Source organism: Pagrus pagrus (assembly GCF_965226575.1).
Source record: "Pagrus pagrus genome assembly, chromosome: 8".
Taxonomy (NCBI): domain Eukaryota; kingdom Metazoa; phylum Chordata; class Actinopteri; order Spariformes; family Sparidae; genus Pagrus; species Pagrus pagrus.
In genome coordinates, this window is record NC_140192.1 from 11312788 (window position 1) to 11339089 (window position 26302).

The following is a 26302-nucleotide window of genomic DNA, read 5'->3' on the forward strand; positions in this document are numbered from 1 at the left end:
ATTCTTCTCTTGTCTTGATACGACTTCAGACTGGACAGAAATCAGCTGCTAGGCTTTTAACGTGAGGTAAGATAATAATAATAATCATCTCACACCTGTTTTAGCCTCTTTACATTGGCTCCCTGTTTGTTTTAGGTCTTATTGATTACCTTTAAGGCTCTTAATGACCTGGCATCTGTTTATATTTTAGACCTTTTCATCCCTTAATGAACCTTTGAGATCCTCGGGCAGCGGTGCTCTGTCCTCTAGAGTCTGTGCTGAAGACTAAGGGGCTATGAGGACACACGGCTCTGTGAGTCGATGCCTTTTGTTTTCAAAGTCTATTCCAAAAATGCATTTTTATCTGACAGCATATCCTGATCTTTTGCCCTCATCCCTCACTTATCACTCATTTTGCTGTGTAATCATTGTTTTCTCTGTGACACACTTTGTATTTCTTCTGATAAGCGAGTAAAGTTATCCTTATTATGATTACAGAGGTTTTGATTAAATGATATGCCTTGGCATTGAGGTCATAGTTGTTGTAAGTGTTGTACTGGACTGCATTACAGTATATTCAGAGGGGTTTCTGATGTTTCTGTCCTCATACATGAAGGGTCACAATATTAGAAACACCTCTGAATATAATGCAGTCCACTACAATACTCACACTTCTGACTTACTGACTTCAATGCTAAGGCATATAATTTATTTAACAGCTCGACGACAGTATCAACTTAAACTTATTATAGGCATCATTAAAATAGATTTTATGTCAGAGCAGTTGTGTTGGATTATATTACACTGTACTGTAAAAAGTAAGTGGACCCTGTAATAAGATGTTTTAGGCAGAAAAAAATAAAACTATTTCTGCACTGAAAATTTAAAACAAACAAACAAGACAAAATATAACTCTGGTCACCTTCATGTACACTGGAGCACCAAGCATTTCATTTATTCAGTTAATCGTTTTTTGTTGTTGTCATACAATAATTTCAGTTCCTCTCGTCCTTTGAGAGCAGCGACCACTAACAAAGCTGCTAAAACACTAAAATCCTGACCTGAAATTTGATACATTTTAGGAAACAGTTATACTGCCGTCATAAAATGCCCCAAACCTGTCAGAAATGTTACTCACCACAACAAAGAGAAGCCTTTATGAGGAATGTGGCCACAGTCCCTCGGTGTGAAAACCTCTCTCTCCCACCTTGGACTCACAAAAGGTCCTGATTATTTTCCAGGTTCAGACATTTCACAGTCTGTTGCACATTACTGTAACTGGGGACTTCAGGGGGTCAGTTTGGGTAACGTCTCTGGGAGTGATAAGCGGGCGATTCGTTCTGGGATTGAACCTAATCCAGAGAGTTTTCTGGACCACGGTCATGGATACGTGGCAAAGATGAAAATGAGCAATGAAGTTGTTAATAAATAAGGAAAATGCCCAGTCCAGGTAGACATTTCATGTTCAGCAAAACACAAACCAACAACCCACTATTTGTCCTTTAATGTCAGGGTGTGTTACATTCAGTGAGGCAGTGCTCGTTTGTTCAAAAATAGCTGTTTTTAAATCTCGGTGCCTCAACACAAAGAGCTCACTGCTCGTGTAGCATGCTGGTTTTATTGGGTCATGTTGGGGGAAACACCCCAGTATGGCCCATTAGTCATATAACTGTGTTGCACTGTGTGCTATCAGTGGTTTATGTTATTTTTAGAGAGGCACTCAACTTTCCAAAATTAGCGTGTCCCTAAAGAGATTTCTAAGAGAAAATATACCAAATGTTTCCTGGTTAAAAGCCACTACCTCATTATCCAGCGGTCTTATATGGACTTCAAAATGCTCTGTTTCAAAAATAACTCCGTCAATATTACATTTGGATCCAGATAGATAGATTTACTCTGCCTCTTTGTCTCCCATGGACAGAGACAAAGCAGGAGGGAATGTGTCAGGTCTCCATTTAGTCACACATAAATCTGCTCCGGGGATACATATTAGTCAACTGAACAACAGCAGTATTTACTGAGAGGGGCCCTCAGAGGACACGCCTCAGAAAAGCCTTTAACACATGGTACATTACAGTATAGTTCACAGGGTCTTTAAATGTTATGTGGAAATCATAAATAATGTCACACAGAGAGCTATTCAACAGTGCACTTTAAACTTCAGAAAACATCTCTTGGGGATTTTTTCGCCGGTCTACTTCTACAGAGGATTTCTCAACGTCCAGTTTGAAAGAATCTACATTCTGGCTGATACAACTCTGTTGGCAGAAATGCAGAATTAGAGCGTGTCCATATAGAAATCGTTGTGCAAAAGCTGCAGCCGCAATATGGAGTGAACAAATATTTGTCCCATGGACTTAAATAAAAGTTAAGAATGGATGAGTTTGCACAGGGTGTGTCTATTGTTTGACTTTTAGGCCTTTTCTTCTGCAAAAATGTAACAAACAGAACAGCATGCAAAAAATAACCAATGCACATATTTAACAGGAGGCTTTTCCTCAACTGTTCAACCCTATGCCTTCTATATTTGGCCATAGAGCACTAAAAGGTATGACTAGGTCAGATATCAGTTTATATACAATTACATAACTGCGTGTTTGCTGAGGCTGACTCATTCTGCTACACAGCAGTACTATCATTCATCAAGTGTAGATTTTTAAGTGACAGGTATTTAGTTTTATCGTGAAGCTGATACTGCTGCCATAAAATATACAATTTTAGTCATAGCTACATAAGGACTGAGGAAGTTCATGTTTGTAGGGCTGTGACTAATGATTATTATCTTTTTAGATATGTAAGAATTGGCCACCTATTGAATTCATGCTAACAGCTGTTAGCATGCTAACTTCAGTAGATATCTCTGCAACACAATCATAACATCTAAGAACAGTTTTTTATAATTTGAGATGTATAATTTCATATTTCTTACACATCATGCAAGATTATTCGATTTGTCAGAAAATAGTGAAAAATGTTGAAGGTGATGTCTTTAATTGTCTAACCCCAGAGAGGACAGCATTAATCTTGTAACATAATGAGTAACTTTGAAAGTAAAGTTTCCCAACACTGATCACAACTTTCTGCATGCTGGTGCCCTTTTTTAATTTTTCCGCCCCTGCCCCTAAAACATCCTGAGTCCGCCCCTGTTTCCTGCCATTTTTTTTGCAGGAAAAATACTTTAATGATATCAGTTATTATCATAATGGCTGGCGATTCCTCATCTGTCAATCCAATCGACTAACTAACATAAATACCAGCTGTGATTGTTGGGAGTGTCACAGCTGTGCAACAATGCTGTAAATCCCTCCTCGCATCCATAAAGTTTCATCCCAAGTGATCCCCATGATTTGCTCGAGGCAGAACATTGTCTTGTGGTGGTGCAGGATGTAATGACAAGTCTCGACACAGGACGGCTGCTTTTTTCAAATCAACGAGGCTTCCTCTTCCCTCCTCCTCCTCCTCCTCCTCAGCAGCGATCCTGACTCCTTCTCCCCCCTCGATCGCTCCTCGCAAGGAAAGTAAGCAGAGATCAACTCCTCCCTCCCCTCCTTCCCTTCCTCCACACAGAGCCGGAGCTTTCTCCCCTCTCTTCAGACCATGAACTGGCTCCCAGTGCTGCTCGGTGCATGTTTCCCTTCGTGAGGGCAGACTTCTCAGCTTGTCCATGACATGACAGAGTGCAGCGCAGGAGCCAAGTGGTCGCCTCTAACGCCACTGGAAGCCCGGTGCCCAGGACTCTTCTGCAGCGCTGTGAGTTTGGTTACATGAAATATGCGATGTTCGCAGGAGTGCCCGGTTCTTCTGCTGCTACACTTTGTTTTAATTCTGGCAGCCGGCCACGAAGAGCTCTCAGACTCTGGCAGACTCATCTCCTTCTTTGCAGATCAAGGTCAGTGTGGTGCAGTTTATGCAAGCAGCATTTGTGTGCATGCTTGAAGTGAATGCATGAGTGGGAAAAGTTTGTGCAGTGAAGTGCATGTCAGAATCAATATGCAGGAAACTCAAAAAATCTGTTGTATGCATGTGTCTGTGTCTGTGTTGTATTTGATTGTGCAGGTCGGTTGTCCCAGTCAGACCTGTCCATTGTCCACCCAGTGAAAACCACCGCTGATGGAGACTTCATCTCCCACTCAGTGTCTCACCACTTCAAGGGTGGGCGAGTCAGGCGTGACCTGCGACCCCTTGGTGTGGAGGGACAGGTTTACTACAAGGTCAACTACAAGGGTCGCGCTTTAACGTTCAACCTCACTGCAAACAATCACCTGGTCTCAAGTGACTACATCCTGGAGAGGAGGAACGGCAGCGCCAGCAGCACAGAGCATCGCCTCTCCGAGGGGAACTCCTGCCACCTCCTTGGCACCGTGGAAGCGTCCGATGTGCGAGGAACGGCTGCCATCAGCACCTGCAGAGGACTGGTAGGGAATCATCTTGTCTCACAGGGCGAGAAAGTCAATTTAAACCTCTCTTTCATTCATGTTCAGAGCTTTTTATGCAGCATCCTCCTCCATAAATCCACACTGAGGGTCATATCTTTAAGAAATCTAGTTGCTTTTGGCAGGAAGGTGAAAGGGGGGCATCACTCTGGGGAAGCTGGTATGTGGTGCAGGCAGTCATTGGCTGTTAAGCAAACCTTTCTATCTGACAGTGCCCTGTGTGTTAGCTTGCCCTTCAAAGGCTTCCTGACACTATTTGCAGAACGACTGTGCTGCAGACCCGCTGACGTCTGCTGCCTCTCGGCCAGCCATGAGATCCTTTCGGTCTTCTTTGTCTCTCAGATGTTTTCCTCTGTACTTTCAGCCTCGCCCGTTCATTCATTCACCTCACCGCCTCATCCTGCAGAACCTCTGTGCAGCCCTCAAGCTGCGGACGTGCAAGTGTGACTTTGTTCTGCGCTGACGGAGAGTTTCAGTGATAGGTTTTGGCACATTTCTGTGGGCTGGACGAAAAGGTTTGACATATGGAGAGACAGGAAATAGAGCCATACTTTGTGTTGAGCTTTTTTTGAGCCTCAGCTGCAGTGTTTCCAATCAAATACGTAAAACTACAAAGGAGAGACGGCAGCTGGACGGCAGAAAGACAAGCAGCTCAACAGATGAAATATTCTAGCTGCGACAAGAGATATGCACCATATGAACATGTCTGGAGAAATGTATGGTGTTGATATCGCATTGGCCTTTATTCAGCGGATGATATACTGAATACACTCCTCATGGTTCACTGATTCATTCGATTTACGCCAATATTTAAAGCAATTTAATAGAAAGAGGATGTGGAGCTTCCCGGCTCTGAAATGATGTGATGTGTCAGTTTTAGTCCTGAAGAATGTTTCCGTGTTCGTGTTTGATTGTGTCACAGCAGGAATGCCTCTCCTGCAGGGTCTTGCCTCCTGCCCCTCTGTTATGTTTGTGTGGGTTGCACTGCCTCTTCCTGCCAAGTCTTGTAAATGCAGCTCATTTGAAAAGTGTGTCATGTCGCTCTAGATTCTAATTATTTACAACCCGCCGCATTTACAGGAGTTTTTTTTCCGCAGCCCCGATTTGCTCCAGTTTCTCCCCTTCTCGCCAGCCCTGCCGGGGAAACCGCTCTGATATATTACACTGATTTTCTGTGCTGTGGAAGAAGGTTTATAGCAGTTAAAACCACAGAGAGACCACGAAACAGCAAGACTCAGCCAGACAGATGTGGGAGGGGAAACCCTGCCAGCTGCTGTGGAGGTCATTCAGCCTCAGGAGACAGATATAGCGATGGACTGCTTCAACATATAAAGTCATCCTTTTTAATATAGCTCAAGACTGGCTATAAACAAACGGGCAACACAAGAACAAAGTGAAGAAATCTAAAAATGACTAAGACCCATCAAACTTGTTTATATACATTAGGAAGGCAGTTTTCTAACAGCGATTCCCTATTATGTGATGCAAACTGTTGTCAGTAGTGTTGTGTAATCCATTTGAATTTGTTGTTGTGATTTCCCATCAGAAAGAGCCCGTTGGGACGTCTTTAAATTGTTTGTTTTTTTGTGACAAATAGTCGAAAATTCCCAAAAGATAATCAGTTTACATTTACATCAGAAAAAAAGAAAAGCAACACATTTTCCCAGGCCAGAACCAGAGATTTTTTTGGGTTGTGTGATACAACCAACATCTTGTGTCCTGATATAGGTCCCTTCATATCCAGATAACCATACATATCACGATAAAGCGCACTTGTAAACTCAGTCAATGAACAGAGATGAGATTCTTGGCTTTTCAGTGATATTGTACATGTCTTGTTTGAGCGTTCAGGGGCTTCGTAGTGAACGTCATTACGCCATCACATTCTGCAGCATTGATTTGTCGAGGAAACCCAAGTAGTTTCTTCCTCTGGGCTGACGGGCGATGACAAAGCAAATGTAAATCTGGGACGTTAAACGAGCCAGACTGAAACTTAAGGTTCTCCTGATTAAATAATAAATTATATGCGGCGCTTGATGCTTACTGCTAAAATAGGGTAGGGTCTAGGTTTTTGAGAGTTAAATTGCTCAAGTCTTTGTTGGTCAAGCAAATCAGCTGGTGATTCATTAGAAAATAGATGCGTCTGACTCCTGCCCTGCGCTGTACTGTAGTTGTAGGCAGGTTAGATGGTTTCTACAACCTGATCTGTTATGTGGTTGGCAAAGCAAAGGGATCCTGACACAGAACAGGCAACAGAGCAGGATGCCTTGAAAGCTACAACATAAACTCTACCATGAATTCGAGCCATGCTGCAGTGGGCCATATTTACTCAGGTGTTTATGACTTCACAGCGTTCAGATCACCCTTCACCTTTACTATCTTCTGAACATGTGAAGCCATGAGGTCCAGAGTAATTAGGTGGAGGCTGCTGTCACTGTCTTTTTTTGTTTCTGTGGGAAAACCTTGTTGAAGAAAGGCCAAAGATTTCTCAGTGGATTTTTTCTCTTAATCCCCGAGGCACGGCACAAAGCAAGAACATGCGAGTTCAGACCCATTATATCAGCATTTTCCTCACTTAAATGCATGTGTCTTCGCACTATGCAGATGAAGAATGATAATGTCTTTGACCTCTGGGGAAGAAATTAGCTCACAGGCAGAATTATCCTGTGAAGTGAAAAAAAAAATACCCGAGGATAAGTCAGTGTAGTGAAACCTGTAATTATCATGAAAACAGTTGTCTAAGAATAAATGCAAGTTTGTTTGGTGGAAAATTGTCGTGATTAATGATATTGCAGTAATGAGCACCATCCGCCCCCACCTCTCCTTGTGTCCCACTAATCACCGCTGAGGCCACAGGCTGCGTAACAGCACAGACTTTATTCCAGACCCAGTTGGCCCGCACTACAAAACCCACAGAAGCAGGAAACAGAAGTAAAGCAGTTCCACATGGCCGATGTATTTAGCACACAGACCTGTGTTATGGTAACCTCCCCTGGCTCTGGCACCTCACGCCCGAACATGCTTCCTCTAGGTCAGAGGAGGGGGATTAATAGAGAGGAGGAGGGCAGGAGGTGGCGAAAGTGCAAAGTGAACTCAAGTGTGAGGCTGATTCAGCTGCCATTAGAGCAAAAACTGCTCCAGAATAATCCTTTACTTTTGTTTGAGTAGAAAACAAAGTCCTAGCTGCGATCCTTTCAAGTCGTCTTTGTTTGGTGAGCGCAGACATCACACAGGACCTGTGCACGGTAATTTAAGGATCACAAGTAACACCATAACCGCACTCTACAAGCGAAGCCTTGCAGACTGCGTTGCACAGTAGGACTGCATTTGGTATTCAGATAATACAGATCATGCAGAGCAACGGTCTGGATGTTTGGATGGGCCTCTCTGTAGCATTCCTTCTTGGTTGATCTCCGCCACCTGCTTTTTTTTTTCTGCTAGGACTCGCTTGGAAGTTTAATGTTTGGGAAAACATATGAGATGACAAGGAGGCACGATAACAGAGAATAGCAAAGAATCCGCCTAAAGCTTCACCTTTATGTGCATCATAAGTGTAATGCAGTGAGATGATGCAAATGCAAAGACAAATCTCAATCATGTTAAGCGATAATCGTGCAGGATGAGACACGGAGCAACAGTGAAATCAGCTGAGTGCTCTCTGCACAGGGCCTCTGGGAAGCTTTCCCAGCTGACCGTAGACATACTGTATCAGCCTGCATGCTTTGTGGATGAGTCCACCACAGCTCAGGGACCCCTGGCTCAAGGCCATGCTCTGAGTCACTGAAAAAAACCCTTTCTCAATGCTTTATTTAATCTCGGTTAACCAAAACAAAGATATACAGAGGATTTTTGTTTATCATTTGCAACATTATTGTTGCTCTTTACATGGGAAAAAACAAGCCTGAGGAGGTTAGCTGTGTCCTACAGAGACCAGATTTTGCACGCTCCATCTTATTTTACAAGGTTTAGTGTAACAGGTGGAGTAATGTAGTCTCTCCAAGTGGAGCACTCTTCTGGATTTGTACTTTCTGAACTCCCTGAGTGGAGAAATGGGATACTCAGTGAATGTGGTTGAAACACATGTCTCAAGAACCACATGTAAAACTTGTGGGGATGACCCAGAAAGCTGAACAGTGCGTAACTGCAGCAAACAGCAGGGTAGACCCTTGGAACCACAACTGGCCAAACTGTAAGCGCTGCATGGCCTAATTTTTTACATCTGCTGCTCAAACACAGAGAAGAGAGCCAAGAAATCATCTTCTGAGAATTCTTCGTGTTGGACTTGTTTGACTCAATACAGCAGAGGAGGCCAACACTGAGACCTCAAAAATAGGGAGGAGTTTTGAAATGAAAGCAGGGATCTTTGAGTTTCCTGCATCCTGGCGAGTTTTACAGAATAATACCAAAAGAAATACTGCAGAATTTTTATGTTAAATTACTTTTATTTGACTTTTAAATCTCGCAACTCTCTTGTATTCATCAGTTCTCATTCAGCCATGAGAGTCTGCATGCCACTGCTCATGTTTGACAGCCTCTCTACGGTGATTGACATCCGTGTGACCCCGATGATTTATGGAAAAATCGGCAATTTTCTTTTACAGCTTTTTACAAGAAGTGGGAATTCTTCTTTCCAGGAAGTCTGAAGTTTGCTTAAGTAGTTCTTTCTCTTCTTCATCTGTCTGTCCATCTCTTATGCACTGAGGAGGATGAGGTGCACAGAGTAAAAATCGGGAGAGTTGGCGAGTATACATTACAGGGGCATGTGAGGGGATTTTTTGTCAATTGTTTGTGTAATCCTGGATGTGTTAAATCACGTGCATTGACAATTTAACATGTAAAAATTACTGCTGAAGCAAAAGAAAAACAAGTTGAGATTATTTTACGCAGCTGCACTTTTTCCATTTAGCTCCAGAAAGAATCATGCATCCTGCTCTCTTTGTGTCTTCTGCAAGTTGGTTTAGGGGGAGAGGGAGGGTTCATCCCAGAACAGTCTGGGCTTGTTTGGACTCAGCTTGACATAAAACCCACACACACACACACACACACACACACACACACAATCACCTCAATGAATAGAACTTGCAAACAGCGAGCTGGAGGTGGAACATTCATAATGTGTGTGTTTAGAAGGAGATTTGACAGAAGCCTCTTTTGTGTGTTTGCATGCATGTATGTTTTCGTGTGTTTGTGTGTGGAGGCGTGGTTCTGTGTGTGCGTTCACTGGGAAACCTCAGCGATCAGCCAGTAAATAGTCTGCACCAGTAAGAACATGCATGGCATACTTAGTGAAAAGTCTCTGTATTGCTGCTGCAGCCGACAGAGAATGTGCCCCAGGGGAGGAGGAAGGCTCATATTAAGATCTGTTGACTAACGATGGAAATTATGGAGGAGTGACCTTTTCAGCAGGCTTTTCAAGAGAAAGTCCAATCTCTCACCTTTGAAGTGCAGGAATCATTGAAACTATAACACAAAAGCATGCTCGTTACTGTTAGTCACAGTCTAAGAATGCACAACATCACAAAAGAGACTTAAATCTGCATTAGGCAAGAATTTGGGCTAAAAAGATAATCTTTTTAATCTTGATTACAATTTGGAGCTGAGACTGAGCAGAACGCCTTCTCCCTCATAATTGAGACAAAGTAGATTTGTCCTATTTTTCAAATTTGCCTGTGTTTATATAACCTTAATTTAACTAGGATAACTAGGATAAGAAAGAAATGTGCCTAAAAGAATCGTGTAGATTAAGATGTACCAATGTTGTAGCCTATGCAAAGTGAAGGATGATCATCCCCACATGTTATATAAAGTATAGTGATGGGTCCAAAAGCTAGAATTAGTCAGGAATAGGATACCTTTGGGCTGAGTGATACAGGATGTCGAGTTTGGATGAGGTGGACGGTGAGGCAAACCTGTAAATAGTATTGGTGCGTTCCATTGCAAGTCAGAAGTCGGAATTTCTGAGTCGGTATTCCGACTTTCAATCCAGTGCATTTGCTCTAAAAAAACATAGACACTCACTGCAAACGGGTGTTCGAATGGCAAGTCCGCAAACTTCACAAGCAACTACAGCAGTTGGTACAACATTTAAGGGCACTTAAAAAAAAGGCCTGACGAGTAGGCTCCTAACCCATACTCTCAAAGGTTTCTTCTAAGCACAGATCTCAGGATCTACGTGGATCTTGCCCGAGTTTCCGGCTTAAGCATCCCAACTTGGATGGCCCATCCATTGCACTTTTCCGTGTCGTAGGAAGTTTTTTTCAGAGTTGCGAGTGCAATGGAACGCACCATATCACCATAATCAATCTGAGTCAGAACGAGGACAGAAAGGTCGCTGATATGATATTTAAAATTTAAACTCTTGTTCAACAGTCTGCAGATTTGAAATCTCTGGGGTACTAGCAAGGGAGTACTTGACTGAATCGTCTACATATAGATGGTACTTCCAGAATTTGAACTAGTCACATACATTGTTGATATGGATTATAAGAAGCAAGGCCAAGCCCAAAACTGAACCTTGTGGGATACCCTTCGTAACAATAACTGGATCGGAAAAGATATTGCCATCTGTCAACACTTAGTCAGGTAGTTGTGGAACCACTTTGCTGCTTGCATCCAATGCCAGTGCTGATCAAGGTGGTAATGAGTAATGGGTGGTCCACAGTGTCAAAAGCCTTTGTAAGGTCTATAAACAGAGTCACACAAGTGAGTGTGTTGTCCATGGCCTCTTCCATATCATCAGTGATTTTCAGAGTGGCGGATACAGTGCTATGCCCTGATCAGAAACCTGATATCATTTAAAATTGTGTGAATTTTCAAATGTGATTTCAGTTAGATGGCGACCAAAGAGTCCAGGATTTGGACTGATCAATTAGACTCAATCATTTCTACTCAATGCATATTCATCTGTTTCTCATTTCTCTTTTCCTCAGAGAGGCTTCTTCTCCCTGCCAGAAGGACACTATTTCATTGAACCTGTCCAGAAGTCTCCTGATGATCCTGCAGAGACTCCAGAGCCCCACGTTGTCTATCCAAGAGTTACTCCAGAAAATCACAGAACAAAACGCAGCACAGAGTCCAGAGAAACACCCAGCCCCTGTGGAGTTCAAGGTGTGTATCTGAATGTATGTGTACAGTACTGCAGATGTTTGCGTAAGTGTACACAAGTGAGTATTCTGTGTCAAGCGAGGATAAGCCACAAGTGTAGTGTGATTTCTTCCATTGTCTGTGCTGTAGATGCTCTCAGCGACTCTGTCCAGGTGGAGGGGGAGAGGGAGGAATGGGAGAGGGAGCAGCAGATGGGGGAGGATCAGCCTCAGTCCCGGTCACAGCGCTCAGTCAGCAGAGAGCGCTGGGTGGAGACCATGGTGGTGGCTGACTCCAAACTCATCGAGTACCACGGCAGCGATAATGTGGAGTCCTACATCTTCACCATCATGAACATGGTGAGGAGTTAAGAGTTGACTTTACTTGTTTTGTTTGCTCTCAAAGTTTCTGCACAGATGTTTTAAAACACTTTGAGCAGTGAATGACTTCTGTGTCGACAGGTGGCTGGGATCTTTCATGATGCCAGTATTGGGAATGCCATCCACGTCATCTTGGTTCGCCTCATTCTACTACAGGGAGAGGAGGTAACAAGAGAGTTTTCTCAAGAAACCTTTATGTGATTTTAGCATTGGGAAAACATATATTAAAGTTGGAACAAGAAGCGAGCATGCATGTCTATGAAGCTTCCCTCATTGAGGAGGTTAAGTAAAGTGGGAGAGTCAAAAGGCAAACTAGTTTTGTCCATTGTGGCCTTGCTGGAACTGAGCTCACACTGAAGTTGATGAAAACTCCCCAAGCTAATCTGAAGCTGTAAAAAATCCAAATGATGCCAAAAATGTGAGTGTCTAATTCTGCTGTTTGTTGCAGAAAGGGTTGAAGATCGTTCACCACGCAGACACCACTCTGGCCAGTTTCTGTGCTTGGCAGAAAAACCTCAACCCCCAGAGCGACACACACCCAGCTCATCATGACGTGGCTGTGTTGATCACCAGGCAAGTGACCCACACATGAATTTGGCAGCAATTTCATTACATAACTCAAATGAAATGGATAAATGATATACTCTAGGCTATCTTATGGTGTCATGTACGTACAATTGCCTTTGTTTTCTCCCCAGAAAAGACATATGTGCTGGAATGAACCAGCCCTGTGAGACCCTCGGTCTGTCTCATCTGTCTGGGATGTGTCAACCACACCGCAGCTGCAACATCAATGAGGATTCAGGACTACCTGTCGCCTTCACCGTTGCTCATGAGATGGGCCACAGGTCTGTGCGTGTGTGTGATCAGTTACTATAGAGGAATATACAGTTGTGTAATTAAATCTCCATTGGCTCAGCAGCCCATTAGTGAATTGTTTGTCTGCCAATATTCACTTGTATCTTGTAACCAGACATTAATTATTATTACTCATACATTCATGTAAAAGTAGTATTGTTCTGTTTAAGTTGGCTGAGTTGGAGCTCATTTTCAACTATTTTGTAAAGGATTGCAACTAATAATTATTTTCACAATTAAATTGATTTACCTTCACAATGCTTGTTTTTCCTAACCATCAGTCAAAACCCCAAAATTTAAACAATCTAAATAAAAGTATTAAAGTAATTTAAAGGAAGCTGGAACTATGACATTTTTTCCATGAAAAACTACGGCACTCATCAGGATCCATGGAATAGAAAACATTTCTGACTCCGTCCCTTTATCTGGATCAGCACCAAAAGTTAATGGCGTGATAAGAAAAAAACTTAGTAAAGTACAAGTTCATGAGTAAATGTACTTAGTTACATTCCACCACTGCTTTACACTCATTTTTCTACTTCTATATGTTTTGTTTTGTTGTAGCTTCAGTGTCCAGTTTCCGAAAATATATTGTTAAAGTTGGTTCAGGCTCAACTTTGAGTTACATTTGAAAGGGCCAGGAGGCATATGGCCCAGATAGATGAATGAGTAAAGAAAAACAGGCAAATCAGTAAAGTTATTTTCCTAAACCCCTGAGCTGCGACCAAACCCACACTGTATACAGTTGTATTTCTAATATACTGTATAAATTATGTACAAATCTTGAAAAAATGTATGTAGCTCACTGCGTTGTACTAAAAGGAATCAATGTAAAACGTGCACACATTCATCAAAGTTCAACCAATTCAGATTCGAAAGCAAACGTATTACTTGTCTGTACAACAGAAGTGGGACACATCGCTGTTGAATTCTGCTGAAATTCACAAGTTGTTTGTCCAGAGGCACAATCAGCTTTCTTGCTGATCCAAGAGCACTTCATCATGAGCAGACCTGAAGACCATGTGCTCTTGTGAAACAGTTCTTTGTGAAATGATAATACCATAATTGGTCGTGTTGGTCATGTTTGAACACAGCTTCGGGATCCATCACGACGGCCAGGGGAACGACTGTGAGCTGGAGGGGAGGCACCCGTTCATCATGTCCAGACAGCTGATGTACGACAGCTCGCCTCTCACTTGGTCCTCCTGCTCCAAGGAATACATCACACGCTTCCTGGAGTAAGGCTGAATTAAAACCTTCTTCTCATTAAATGATTAAATGATTCACTCGGCTTTAACGCTCTTTTTTCCTCGGTGATGAATGCTCGAGTTGACTGCAAACTGCGTGGGTTGCCGGGGTTGTGAAATGATGGTGAAAATGGGAATCATTTCAAACCGCAGTGATTTTGAATGGATGCTGGTGTAGATTTGAATGGAGGCGGTGAAAATGATCCAAAAAACGCAATGGGTGTGGTGTATGTTGGAACAAGTTATACAAACACTAATGAGAAGCAAACCATGACGGACAGAGTCTTTAAAAGAGCAACAAAGACGTGAAAACATGCTGAACGAGCATAATTCGTTTGAAGCCAAAAAATTCCAGCAAAAACAGCAAGAAGAGCCTAAAGCAGCGTTAGAGAGCGGTCACACCCTGTTTTCTTTGCTCGTTATTTTCTATTTCTATTGACTTCTGTGATTCCTTTATGAACCTTTAAGCTCGTGCAGTCAGAGGTCAGAGTACATTTTTGTTGAACTTCGACCTGTGAGTCAACAATTAGCAAGTTATTTCTCAGATTCTGATGTTTTCCCAGCACTCTTTCTAAGTTCATCCTCGACGAGGAGACTGCGAAGTGAAGGAGGTGAAAATGTTGCTAAATGTTCAAAGCGTGCTCGTAGCCACAAGCAAGGATTTATCTCGAACAAGCTCCTCCCTGCTGAAGTCTTACTCTGTTGGCCTTTCAAGTTTTCTCTTTTCGTTTCTCTCTTTCCACCACCCTTCTCTTTTCTCTTTATCAAAAGGTCACACATTCACCATCACATCTTTGTGTCTGTCTTAGTCGCGGCTGGGGTTTCTGCCTGGACGACCGTCCATCCAAGAGGGATCTGACCACCCCGCTTGCCCGCCTCGGTGTGCGCTACACCACGCACCACCAGTGCCAGCTCCAGTATGGCCCGAACGCTACATTCTGCCACGAAGTTGATGTGAGTATTGTCCACCTGAACAGCTGAAATCTTTTAGAAAGGTAGGCCTTTTCTCATTGGATTACGTCTTTCTTTCAGAACGTTTGCCAGATTCTTTGGTGTTCAGTGAACGGCTCCTGTCGCTCCAAACTGGACTCGCCTATAGACGGCACTCGCTGTGGACCAGAGAAGGTGGGTGGCGACAGCTGCTTTGTCTCGTTGCGGTATGGATTTCATTAGCCTGGGGATTGAGATGGTTATCTCTACAGACATGAGGAGCCTTGAATGTTAAATGTGTCATATTACTGGTGTTTATATGAGTAATCTTACATCAATTTTCTCCTTCAGTGGTGCATCTCAGGAGAGTGTGTGATTGTGGGTAAGCTCCCAGAGACGGTGAACGGAGGCTGGGGGCAGTGGAGCACCTGGTCTCACTGCTCCAGGACCTGTGGAACTGGAGTTCAGTCTGCAGAGAGGGAATGTAACAACCCTAAGTAAGACTTTTTAATTAAACCTTTCATGCAGTTCATTGGCATGTTTTTTCCACAACAGATGACATCCTGAAACTGATCACATGGTTGATTCAAAGCATGCCACTGTTTCTCCACAGACCAGAGTTTGGGGGCAAGTACTGCACAGGGGAGAGGAAGCGGTATCGGACGTGTAACACAAAACCCTGTCAGAAGAATACACCAACCTTTCGAGAGATGCTGTGCAGTGAATTTGACACTGTGCCCTATCACAATGAGCTCTACACGTGGATTCCTGTGGCTAACCCATGTACGTAGTCAAAGCCTCAAACATACAATAACTGCAGATAGACACGTGTTAGAAACCCTTTTATGCACTTCCCCTTTTCATATCACAGAAAATCTGAAGTTGCGATTTTGCATGTTGCGCAACAGGGGGCAGCATTTACATTGGAAAGCCCTCATTGATGCAGCTACTGCACTTTACTGCATACAATGTCTTAGTATAATTCAGGATCTTTTACATTGTGCATATTAGGTGATTTTGGTTTTTTTTTAACTAAAAGTGTTCCAAAAATGTCTTGTAAGTGAAAAGTATGCGTCATAATTATCCATCCATACATACTGAGGAATACAGTTACACAGTGTAAAGGCATGTGCATAAAGACAATAAATGGGCATATGCAGTCATAATGGGACCCCATTAGCATCCTCAGAGTGGTTGCAAGTCTTTCTGGAGTCCTTCTCAGCATTTCAACTATGACTGCACAATTAACTGAAGCATTATTGAAATCCCAATATGGCCAAGTGTGCAATCCAAATCTCAGAAGCGGCTATGTTTTGATGAAGCTAAAATGTGTGGAAAAACAGCATTATATGAAATGCTGTTGTGCAGTAGAGATGCCCGAGCATACAGATGTTGTTCTCCAGATACAAACCCCAAGAAATATCACACCATCGTGATATTAATAGTTTTTTCAGTGAAATTTAAACTGTGATGGGAACATTCATTTTCTCCACTTTTTTTTTCCGTATCGTGCAGCCCTCATTTCATCTACAAAAATACAAATTGAAACAGTTCTGTATCAAGAAGAACAAAAAATATGATACAGAGCAAGTATGAAGAATAGAAAAGAAATTAAATAACATGCCGCATAAAACAAATAAACAAAAAACAAAACCAAGCAAAACAAACAAAAAGAGGAATGACACAGATACAGTAACAAACACAATGGTGTATATTATGGATTAGTCAATTTTTCTTAGATATCTTAAAGGGACGGTTTGTAAGAATTTAGTTAAAAACATTCAAAAATGAAGCAAAATCATTGACAGAATGTGAAGTGAACAGTTTTGACATTATGGCGTCTATTTATTGTGGTGCAGAGAAGTTAGCATGCTAACTGGCTAGCCCCAGCCCGTCCCGTTTATGTAAACCCCAACACAGCTCCCAGTCCGGACCGCTAACTGCATGTCTAATTGAGCTAACTAGCTCAAAGCAGTGACAGTTGCACACATTGCACCTTTTAAAGGGCACAACCAGTTTACCAGCACTTATTAACGGTTAACTGGGCTCCCGCTCAGCATTTCCTGGGAATTAAACTAAATGAATCACTTGTTTTTCACTATCTTCAACCATCTTTAGTACATCCCTGTGAGCTACACTGCCGACCAGTCAGCGAGTACTTTTCGGAGAAGATGCTCGACACCGTGACGGACGGGACAGCGTGCTTCATGAACAACAAGTCCAGGAACATCTGTGTCAACGGAGTGTGCAAGGTAGTGTGGCTGGGTAAGAGACTAAAAGAGACTGAGGGGTTATTGTGGAGCAGCAAAGATGTACGAGACAAGCTGCAGTGTAACCAGAGCTGCAACGATCCAAAGAAAATTATTTGCAACTGTTTTGATAGCCGATCAGTCATTTCAGTGAGTTTTTAAGGAGAAATGTCAAAAATGTGCCTGTTCTAGGCTCTTAAATATAAGGATTTGCTGCTTTTTTTGTTATGTATGATAGTAAATGAAGAGTCTTTGGGTTTTGGATTGTTGGTTGACAAAGGAAGCAATTTACAGATGTCACTTTGGGTTCTGGGAAATAGTAATCTTAATCTCTTTTAGAATAAATTATAGATAATTGGCTTCTTATCTCATTTAACTCTGTAATGTGTCTGTGGTTGCGTTTTTATATGTTTGTGTGTGTGTATTTTGTCTGTAGGAGGTGGGCTGTGACTACGGCATCGACTCAAACGCAGTGGAGGATCGCTGCGGAGTGTGTTTGGGCGACGGCACGAGCTGTGAGAAGATCTATAAGTCGTTTGGTGCAGGCGAAGGCTTTGGTGAGTCCAACACGTGGCATGTTGGAGCAGCTGGAAACAAATTGAATAATCCAGACATAAGAAATCATACAAGCATAACATTTAAGTAACACAAAACAGACAACCTATTAATGAGGGAAAGCTTTGATGTACCCGCGAGAAGAGTGTGAAAAAGTGCAGAATTCAAATTTATGTCTACGGGCGGTAAGTCATTTCAGGACAGTTCATTTGCATTACGCCATTGTGTTGTTTCTTTGTTGTCATGGCAGCCTTCTTGTCCACACTGTGCAGCTGTTTGTCCTGCCGTACTTGGCCTGTGCGATGTGTGTGCGTCTGCAGGCTCGTGTTTGCTTTCGTCTGAAGAGACGCACGTCTTTGCGCACTGAGATTTATAACTCGTGCAGGAAAAACCCGCCGCAGAGACAGATTAATAGAGAAAGAGGCTCTAAAACAATAAAAACATCCCTCCTTCTTCCCCCTCTCTTGTTCGCTCTCTGTCTGTGTGTGTGTTTGCCCCGCACAGCATCCTTTCCAGATAACCAGCCCAGATGTGTAAGACTTCAAAAGGCTTAGACCAAGGGCAAACCTCCCCCATTTTTGCACAAACACACACACACACACACCTTCCCACAAACATCATTAAACTCCAGAGACCTACTCATAGCTGCTTTCGTCCTCCCCCATCCAGCGACCCCCCCCTACCCCATCCAAACACAATAAAAAACAGAGACAGGGCAGTGCCCCCCACGCCGAATACGCACACGTACACTCACACACACGCACATGCCAACCACCCCCACAGACTGAGCCCACCCTCTATTAAAGATCAGAGAGAGACTGTCTGGTAGTCTGGATGTGAGTGTGGCAGCAGCCATGGTGGGCCATCCATTACCTCGCTGTGACTCTGACTCCCCTCCCGACTCTCCCAGGGTACACGGACGTGGGGGTGATACCTGAGGGGGCGCGGGACATCCTGGTGCAGGAAGTGGAGGAGGCAGGTAACTTCCTGGCTCTGAGGAGCGAGGCGACGGAGGAGTACTTCCTCAACGGCAACTACATCATCCAGTGGAACGGGGAGTACGAGGCCGGTGGGACGACGTTCTTTTACGAACGCAGCGGGAACATGGAGAACCTCACCGCTCCTGGACCCACCAGAAAGCCACTCCTGCTGCAGGTAGGATATCCATCTACAGGGGGTTCATGTATCAATTTCACAGTTTTTTAAATGTTTCAGTTTCTGAGATGAATAGAGTGTTTTTCCCGGTGTCTATGTAGAGTGATTTTAACCAGTCGGGGAGAGAAAAAAGGGACTAACTTTAAGGATTGTAAACCAATCAGAGCATTCAAACTTTGCATGTTTTCCGAGCCAGAATGTACGGTTCTGGGTGAAGGAGAAGATGTCTGTAAGCAGTTGTTTTCCCAGGATGGTTCAGAAACACCAGATACTAATCAAAATAATAAAAATGTGAAAAATACCTGTTTATAATATGGTATATATGTTTTAAATATATTTCATGTTGTTGTCTAGAAAGTCTTGAAATGGTCCTCTTCATAACAATTCGTTTGGTTGCCTATCCAGTTGCTGTTTCAGGAGAAGAACCCAGGTATAAAGTACGAGTACACCATCAAGAAGACCAAAGAGACAGGAAATGAGGTCATCGAACCCCTTTACAAGTGGAGACACGGGGCGTGGACGGACTGCAGCACCACCTGCGGCTTAGGTTGGTGTTGCGTTTAGCAGCAAAGCACATTTTGTACACAGCGGCAGTTCAGTTCGCCTTATATTAATGGAAGCAAAATAAATATCAATATATGAAGTATATGTAAAAGAAAACAAATGACCAAAAATGTCTACATTTGGTGCAAATCTAAGATCTTTTGTTCAGTTTATTCCAGTTGCATGCAGCATAACAGTTAAATACCACTTCAGCATGTGTAGTTTGGCCTCTGGGCTGTATGAGCTGACCTGAATGTCAGAGATGTATTCTGGGGCCTAAGCCATTCAGTGACTTGACAAGAAAATATCTTCGTTGGCGAGGATTTCAATGACATTTGACATTCTGTTTTAGGTGAGCAGCACCAGCCTGTGCGGTGTTTCGAGTTGGACGTGGGTGTAGTGGATGAGTCTCTGTGCGACCCAGAGAGCCGTCCAGAAGACAGACACCGGAAATGCAAGACTGTTGACTGTCCCGCAAGGTCCTTACTCTCTAATGCTCTTTAACTGTCAGTACTGTCAAAACACACTGAACTGTGGTTTTAGTTAGGGACTCGTTTCACTGCCTAATCTTCAAGAGTGATACTGCACCCTCGCCATGGGCCCCTGGGTTTCACTGTAATGACAAACAGGAAAAATGTAGCTGATGAAACTAATTGCTTCGTCTTCAGGGCTGGGTATGGAACCAAAATGTGCTCGGCCAACATATTGTCTGTGTCAATGGCCTGGTCAGAATTATAATCTTATTGTCTTATTCTTTGATCACAGTGTTCCTGATTTTAACTTGACCAGTTTTAGTATTTTAGATTGGAAACGTTCTCGTGTCCTGACTTCATATAACATTAACATTGTTTTAAAGTATAATTCAAAAGTTTGGCCACCTTTCATCTGGTTAATGGAAAACGTGTTTCAGTACCATAACTCAGGAAACATATTGGCAATGTATCAGACATTTTCAAACCATACCCAGCCCTCTTTATTGTTAGATAAAGATGAGAACATTGTCCACTCACCATTTTCCTTACCACATTTCTGTTCGGGATGCAGTCAAATCACTTGTATCAGCAATCTCTCGCTTCAGTTTCTCTTCCTGTTCATTCCCTCTTCCTCAGGTGGTGGGTAGGTGGCTGGCAGCAGTGTACATCCACCTGTGGTTCAGAGGGGGTACGGAAGCGAACCGTGCTCTGCGTTCGCACAGTGTCAGGGGAGGAGAGGGTGCTCCACCCTGTCGAGTGCAAACATCTCCTTAAACCCAAACCTATTGTGCCATGCAACAGAGACATACCCTGTGGACAGGAGTGGGCTGTCAGCAACTGGGAGGAGGTCCTTTTTTTTATTGTACTCTTTTGCTGTAGCTTTAATCAATCTTTGGGCTTTTCCACCTTTTCTAAATTAATGAGTCATTTGTGTTCTTTCATCTTTGCAGTGCCCAGTCACATGTGGAGGAGGTGTCCGCTCACGCACAGTCACGTGTGCTCTGGCACCCAAGAAGACCTGCGACCTCTCAACCAAACCTCGGTCCAGATCGCTGTGTGGCCTACAGAGCTGCCCGAACTCAAGTCTTCGTAGACGGCCCGGGCCTCCTCCTAAATACCGCCGCATCTTCCCACCTAAGAGCCACCCCACCAAGCATCCTGGTACCTGGGCTCCCACGAGCACCACGACCACAGCTGCACCCACAGCAGCCATCACTGTGAGGAAGGAAACGACCACCAAGGAAACTACAACTGCTTTCATCCCGACCACCACATCCCTCTCAACCCCTAAAACCACAATCCCTGAAATCATAGATACAGACGATCATGAGTTTGATGTTAAAGTGAGGGAAAACGAGGATAAGAGAGGGAAAGGCTTCACATCTAAAGCCAAGGACAGAAAAGCAACTGGCGTGGAAACGGAAAAAGTAGAAGAGAGGGAGGAGGGAGAGGAGGGAAGTACGCCAAATGTGGTGATGTATACTCCAGGATATGATTATGTTGTTGAGGAGAGGGCGACGGAGGAGGAGGGGATTATTGACCTGGATGTTACCACATCTACATCACACAAAAATCCGCTTAAATCGACCACACCAACACCAAATACACTAATCACACCCACTCTACAAACAAGTCCACCTACCGTACACACAACCAAAGAAGCCACCACCTACTCCACCCCACACACCAGCACTGAAACATGGGCAAAGACGACTCACCGCTATCCCTTCACCTACCCCCGCACCACCCCTCGTATCAACCCGTACAGCAACTGGACGCACAGGGTTCCCCTCACCACTCCCATGTACAGAGACCGCTCAGTGCCATCGACAGCTGGCTTCCACACAACACGAGCTCCTTCCACAACTGGGAGAAAACCATTCACCACCGCAGCAACACCCACAGTGAAGATTATGAAACTGAAGAAGTCCACTGCTGTGACACCTAAGAAAAACAGTTCTGTCTCTCGTGCTAAAAAACCCTCCTCCTGGTCCAAGGGCCAAAAGCAGCAAACAGAAAGCCCCAGTGACCAAAGCAATGTGATGGCCAGAGAGCCCGTCAGCATGGATATATTCTGGGTTGTAGGAAACTGGAGCGAGGTGAGTACAGACATCCTGCTCCCTAAAGCACCATACCAATAAACATGCATGTTTTAGGCCTTTAATTGCATACTTGACATTAATGCTGGCTTTTTTCCAAGGAATACCATAACGTCTGAAAATTGTTTTCCTTCCCTCCGGGCATGCTATGACAACTATAAAAATGAAAGCTTTGAAAATGTACCTGCACAGACATGAAAAATAATCTTACATAATCTATCACTGTGAAAAATATATTACCTTCTAAAGTAGTCCCGCTTGCTTTGTTGTTGTTGGCGGTGCTGGCTCAGGCGTGCATGAGCTGACCAATCAAATGACACCGGGTTTTCGGGAAAGGGGGCCTTAAAGAGACAGGAGCTAAAACAGGGTGTTTCAGACAGAGGGGGATTACAGTGCTAGTGCACTGGACAGTACGAGAAAACTGATTTTTTGAGCACCAAAGCATGCAAACCTATCCTAGTAAAATAAAACAAAAGTTGTCAACTGTTAAAGTAATCATCAACTCTTAATAATTGATTAATCAGTTTGAGTATTTTTATTTTTTTTACAAGTCTGTGATTATAGCCTTTTAAATGTGAACATTTTCTTTAACCCCTCTATGACAATCAGCTGAAAGTCTTCAGACAAAACAAGACATTGAGGACATCACGTTTGGGTTGATGGACATTTTTTAAGTTTTTTGTGACATTGCATTTACCAAACAACTAATCAGTAAATCAAGAAAATAATGGATAGATTAATCGACAGTAAAAATAATCGTTAGCTGCCCTGTTTGCTGGTGAGGGCTCAGAACGGCTGAAAGATGAATGAAGCTTCAATATTCAGGTTTTGGTCGGAGTTGCCAAAAAGCATTATGTTAACAGGAAACACTGAAGACAACAGTGAGCAAATTTGGGTGGGAAGTATCAGTAGCCTATATATAAGTCATTTTATCATATACATTTCATAATTTCTTCAATAAAAAAGTCAGCTGTTTTGTCTGTAACTGCATCATGTGGTTTCAGAAATGGCTGCAAAGGTTGCTTTTATCAGGCTCCAACATGCAAAACCTTTGCAAATTTCTGGTTGTTGTGTGTCAGAATAATCTGTTTGTCACCCAAGTACACACTTAAACCAAAGCTGAGTTTTAATGAGAAAATACCCCTCTCCGTCCTCAGTGTTCAACAACATGTGGTATTGGAGCAATATGGCGAACCGTCGCGTGCAGCTCCCAGAATGACGACGACTGTGCCAGCATGAAGAGACCTGAGCCTGCACGCACATGTCACCTGCAGCCCTGTGCCACCTGGCAAACTGGCAGCTGGAGCAAGGTGAGTAACGTTAGATTTCCTCTGCTCCCCTGAAGGTGATTACTCGTTAATTTGCGTAATACGTAATCTGCTGGATGATTAAATTGGTTTGTTTCTGTTTGCAGTTCATGCGTGTCATGTTTTTCTGAGCCATTTATCGCACTGTGATAATCTCCACAGTGTCCAGATACCTGTGGGGTGGTGGGAAGGCGGTACCGCGATGTGCAGTGTGTCGATTCTCAGAATAAACGTCCCCTCAGACCTTTCCACTGTCAAGCTGTGGCCAGCAGACCCCTCAGCACTTTGACCTGCCCCCACAAGCCCTGCATGACCTGGAGTATATCACCATGGGGACCGGTAGGAGCATTATACACATCAAATCTCTATATATTACACTTGTATTATATTTTTTATATATATGTTTAAGTGGCATTTAACCATGCAGAGAGTCCTCACAAATTGGCCTACCTGTGTTTAAATAATTTAGGGGAACTGTGCCTTTACTGTGTTTAAAAAACATATTCATGTGAATTTCATCCCATTCCCTTGTAATCATTTTCACCACAATTATTGCTGTTCGGTTGCAAGATTTGGCCTCCACTACATTACAGCAACAACTGTGTAGTCACACCCAACTCCCAAATTTATGAATATTGTCGCAGTCATGTTCGATATTATACAGATCCAAACGTAGGGAGGTCAGATTTTGTCCCAGAAAAGCAGATACCTCCCTTGAATCCGTGTTTTTTCCTCAGTGCTCTGGCAGCTGTGGTGAAGGCATCAGGGAGCGGCTGGTGTACTGCCCCGCGCCTCATCGCTGTAGCACCGCACTGAGGCCAAACAGCACAGAGCCGTGCAGTCTAAAGCCCTGCACGCAATGGAAGGCAGACGACTGGGAGGAGGTCAGTCAGAGGTTTATTAGAGACGATGATTGTGTTTTTTGTTTGCAAAATTGATTAGGCTGACGGTTGTGATAATCATAGACTGAATTATTACTCTGTTTGTGTGTGACTTTGCAGTGCTCTGTGACTTGCGGTGCGGGTCAGCAGCAACGTGAAGTCTACTGTGCAAGTGAGCAGGATTTGGCTGTAATGCCAAACAGCCTCTGTGAGAAGATTTCCAAACCAGAAACACTCAGGAAGTGCAATATGCAGGAATGCAAGACCAACGCAGGTTTGTATGCAAAGCTCAGTCCATCTGCAGCAACTACAGTTTATCATGGTGTCTATTTATTCTTAAGGTTTTACTATTTTAATAATTTGGCTATTCTCTCTCATGCAGGTCCAGTTTGCAGGAAGAACACAATGTCCTCTCGCTTCTGTGACAAGCTCAAGCTGTTGGGTCGCTGCTCTCTCAGGTCGGTCCAAAAACAGTGTTGTGTCACCTGCGGCTCATAGCCAGGGTCACACAGCCACAGATATTACAATGGACACATTCCAACTACAGTAATACTGTATCCTCATGCAATACTGGCCTCAAGCCACACCATCCACAGACTGACACGTCCAAACCAAAGTGCCACAACAAGCACATCTTTTCAACACAAATAAATCTCGGTCGACTTAGATGATGTGATTTTTCTTTTAACTTTTTAGGGTTTTTAAAAATGTATAGGATTAAATTTTAGGAACTGTGAAATTAGAAAAATGAGTTAGAGAACAAGCCAAGACACTGAATGATGAATACACACTGGGAGCATTACAAGTGTTCACTGTTCATCGGGCAGAAATGTTTATTACAATTAAAATATTTTTGGTATTGAAAATGTGAGGAAGTTAAATGTGATTTAACTTGTGCAGAGTACAATTATTCAGTCAAATTTATTGAACAAAAAACATTTAAAAAATGTATAACTACTCCTAAAAAATTAACCAAGAAGCACAAATACAAAGTTGCAAAATTTCACGAGCTATTATAACACAAGGTTCAGTATTCACCCTCTTCATTCAGTTTAAACTACAGACAGTACATATCTCTCTGGGGTAAAGGTGCTTTCATAATCAAGGTGCTGATGACTCACAACAGTCAAGTGACCAGTTATATTTTTATTTCAAAGTGAACTGGTAAAAACAGAATGTAAATAAAGATTTTTGTGACCTCTTTATTAAATTGTTGATAGTAATGATACTCTCTGTGTATTTTTTTTACTCTTATATTTTTCTGTTTTATTTGTGTTTTTGTTCTCAGAGCTGGCACTGTGTGTTTACATTATTCTGGGTACAAGCTCCTGCTTTAGTCATTTTTGTTACAACTGTCATTGATAATTAAAGGAGACCTATTGTGCTTTTTTGAGCGTTTTTGGTTCATGTGCACGTAACAGATCTTGAAAGTTAAAAAGGTTAAAGTCCGCACCAACAGAAGCCCCTCTCTCCTCTGAAACGCCTCGTCAGTAGGCCTTTAATTCTATGACTTTGTGACATCACACTACGTCAACATGTCACATATTTGCATTATTTATGCCTAGCAGCTAATTTGCCGTGTCCAAATTGATTTAGCAAAGCTGCTCTGTTTTTATTATTGGTGCTGGCTCAGGCATGTGAGAGCTGACCAATCAGAGGAGACTGGGTATTTGGGAGGAGGGGCCTTAAAGAGACAAGGGCTAACACAGAGCGTTTTAGACAGAGGGGGTTACAGTGCTACAGAACTGGACAGTATGAGAAATTAATGTCCTTCATGAGCATTAGAGCATGTAAACCCATTGTAATAGTAACCCAGAATAAAATGATGAACCTGAAAATTAGCATAATATGTCTTCTTTAAATCAGCTGCAGAACCAGCTCAGTTCTGCAGTCTAACCTGTGGTGCTCCTCCTCTGGTGTGACATTGACCAATGAGAAAGAGGCGTTGCAGGTCATCCCTCTCAGGTCCCTCTAAAGATGGCCGCTTTGTTTGTATGATGTTGTACAGGTATTACAATCGTCATCACCTTGGCTGATTTGTACTTCAAGTCCTCGTCAATGAATGTGACGATAAAAGATGTTTGTGACAAAACTGCTTTGTAACTGAGACATGTAATAAAACTTTCTTTG

The 26302-nt window shown here is 43.0% G+C and overlaps 1 protein-coding gene across 1 annotated transcript; it reads left to right on the forward strand.

Annotated features, from left to right (window-relative positions):
* The first annotated feature begins 3480 nt into the window (after window positions 1-3480).
* Window positions 3481-26302, forward strand: LOC311260814 (A disintegrin and metalloproteinase with thrombospondin motifs 12-like). Its single transcript, XM_084359045.1, has 24 exons — window positions 3481-3868; window positions 4036-4394; window positions 11342-11519; window positions 11646-11854; window positions 11957-12040; window positions 12324-12448; window positions 12574-12723; window positions 13828-13971; window positions 14790-14934; window positions 15013-15105; window positions 15262-15407; window positions 15524-15693; window positions 17029-17162; window positions 17596-17716; window positions 18625-18869; window positions 19275-19416; window positions 19765-19891; window positions 20522-20732; window positions 20836-21984; window positions 23142-23294; window positions 23454-23630; window positions 24029-24175; window positions 24293-24446; window positions 24555-26302. The coding sequence occupies exons 1-24, from the start codon at window positions 3751-3753 to the stop codon at window positions 24668-24670; spliced, it is 4797 nt and encodes a 1598-aa protein (XP_084215171.1). The 5' UTR covers window positions 3481-3750; the 3' UTR covers window positions 24671-26302.

Excerpts from the sequence above, each read along its gene's own strand:
- LOC311260814 (XM_084359045.1), top strand. The coding sequence starts at position 3,751 with ATGCGATGTTCGCAGGAGTGCCCGGTTCTTCTGCTGCTACACTTTGTT. Across the intron at positions 12,449-12,573 it reads GTGGCTGTGTTGATCACCAG|AAAAGACATATGTGCTGGAA; the intron begins GCAAGTGACCCA and ends TTTTCTCCCCAG. Across the intron at positions 23,295-23,453 it reads AAACTGGCAGCTGGAGCAAG|TGTCCAGATACCTGTGGGGT; the intron begins GTGAGTAACGTT and ends TAATCTCCACAG.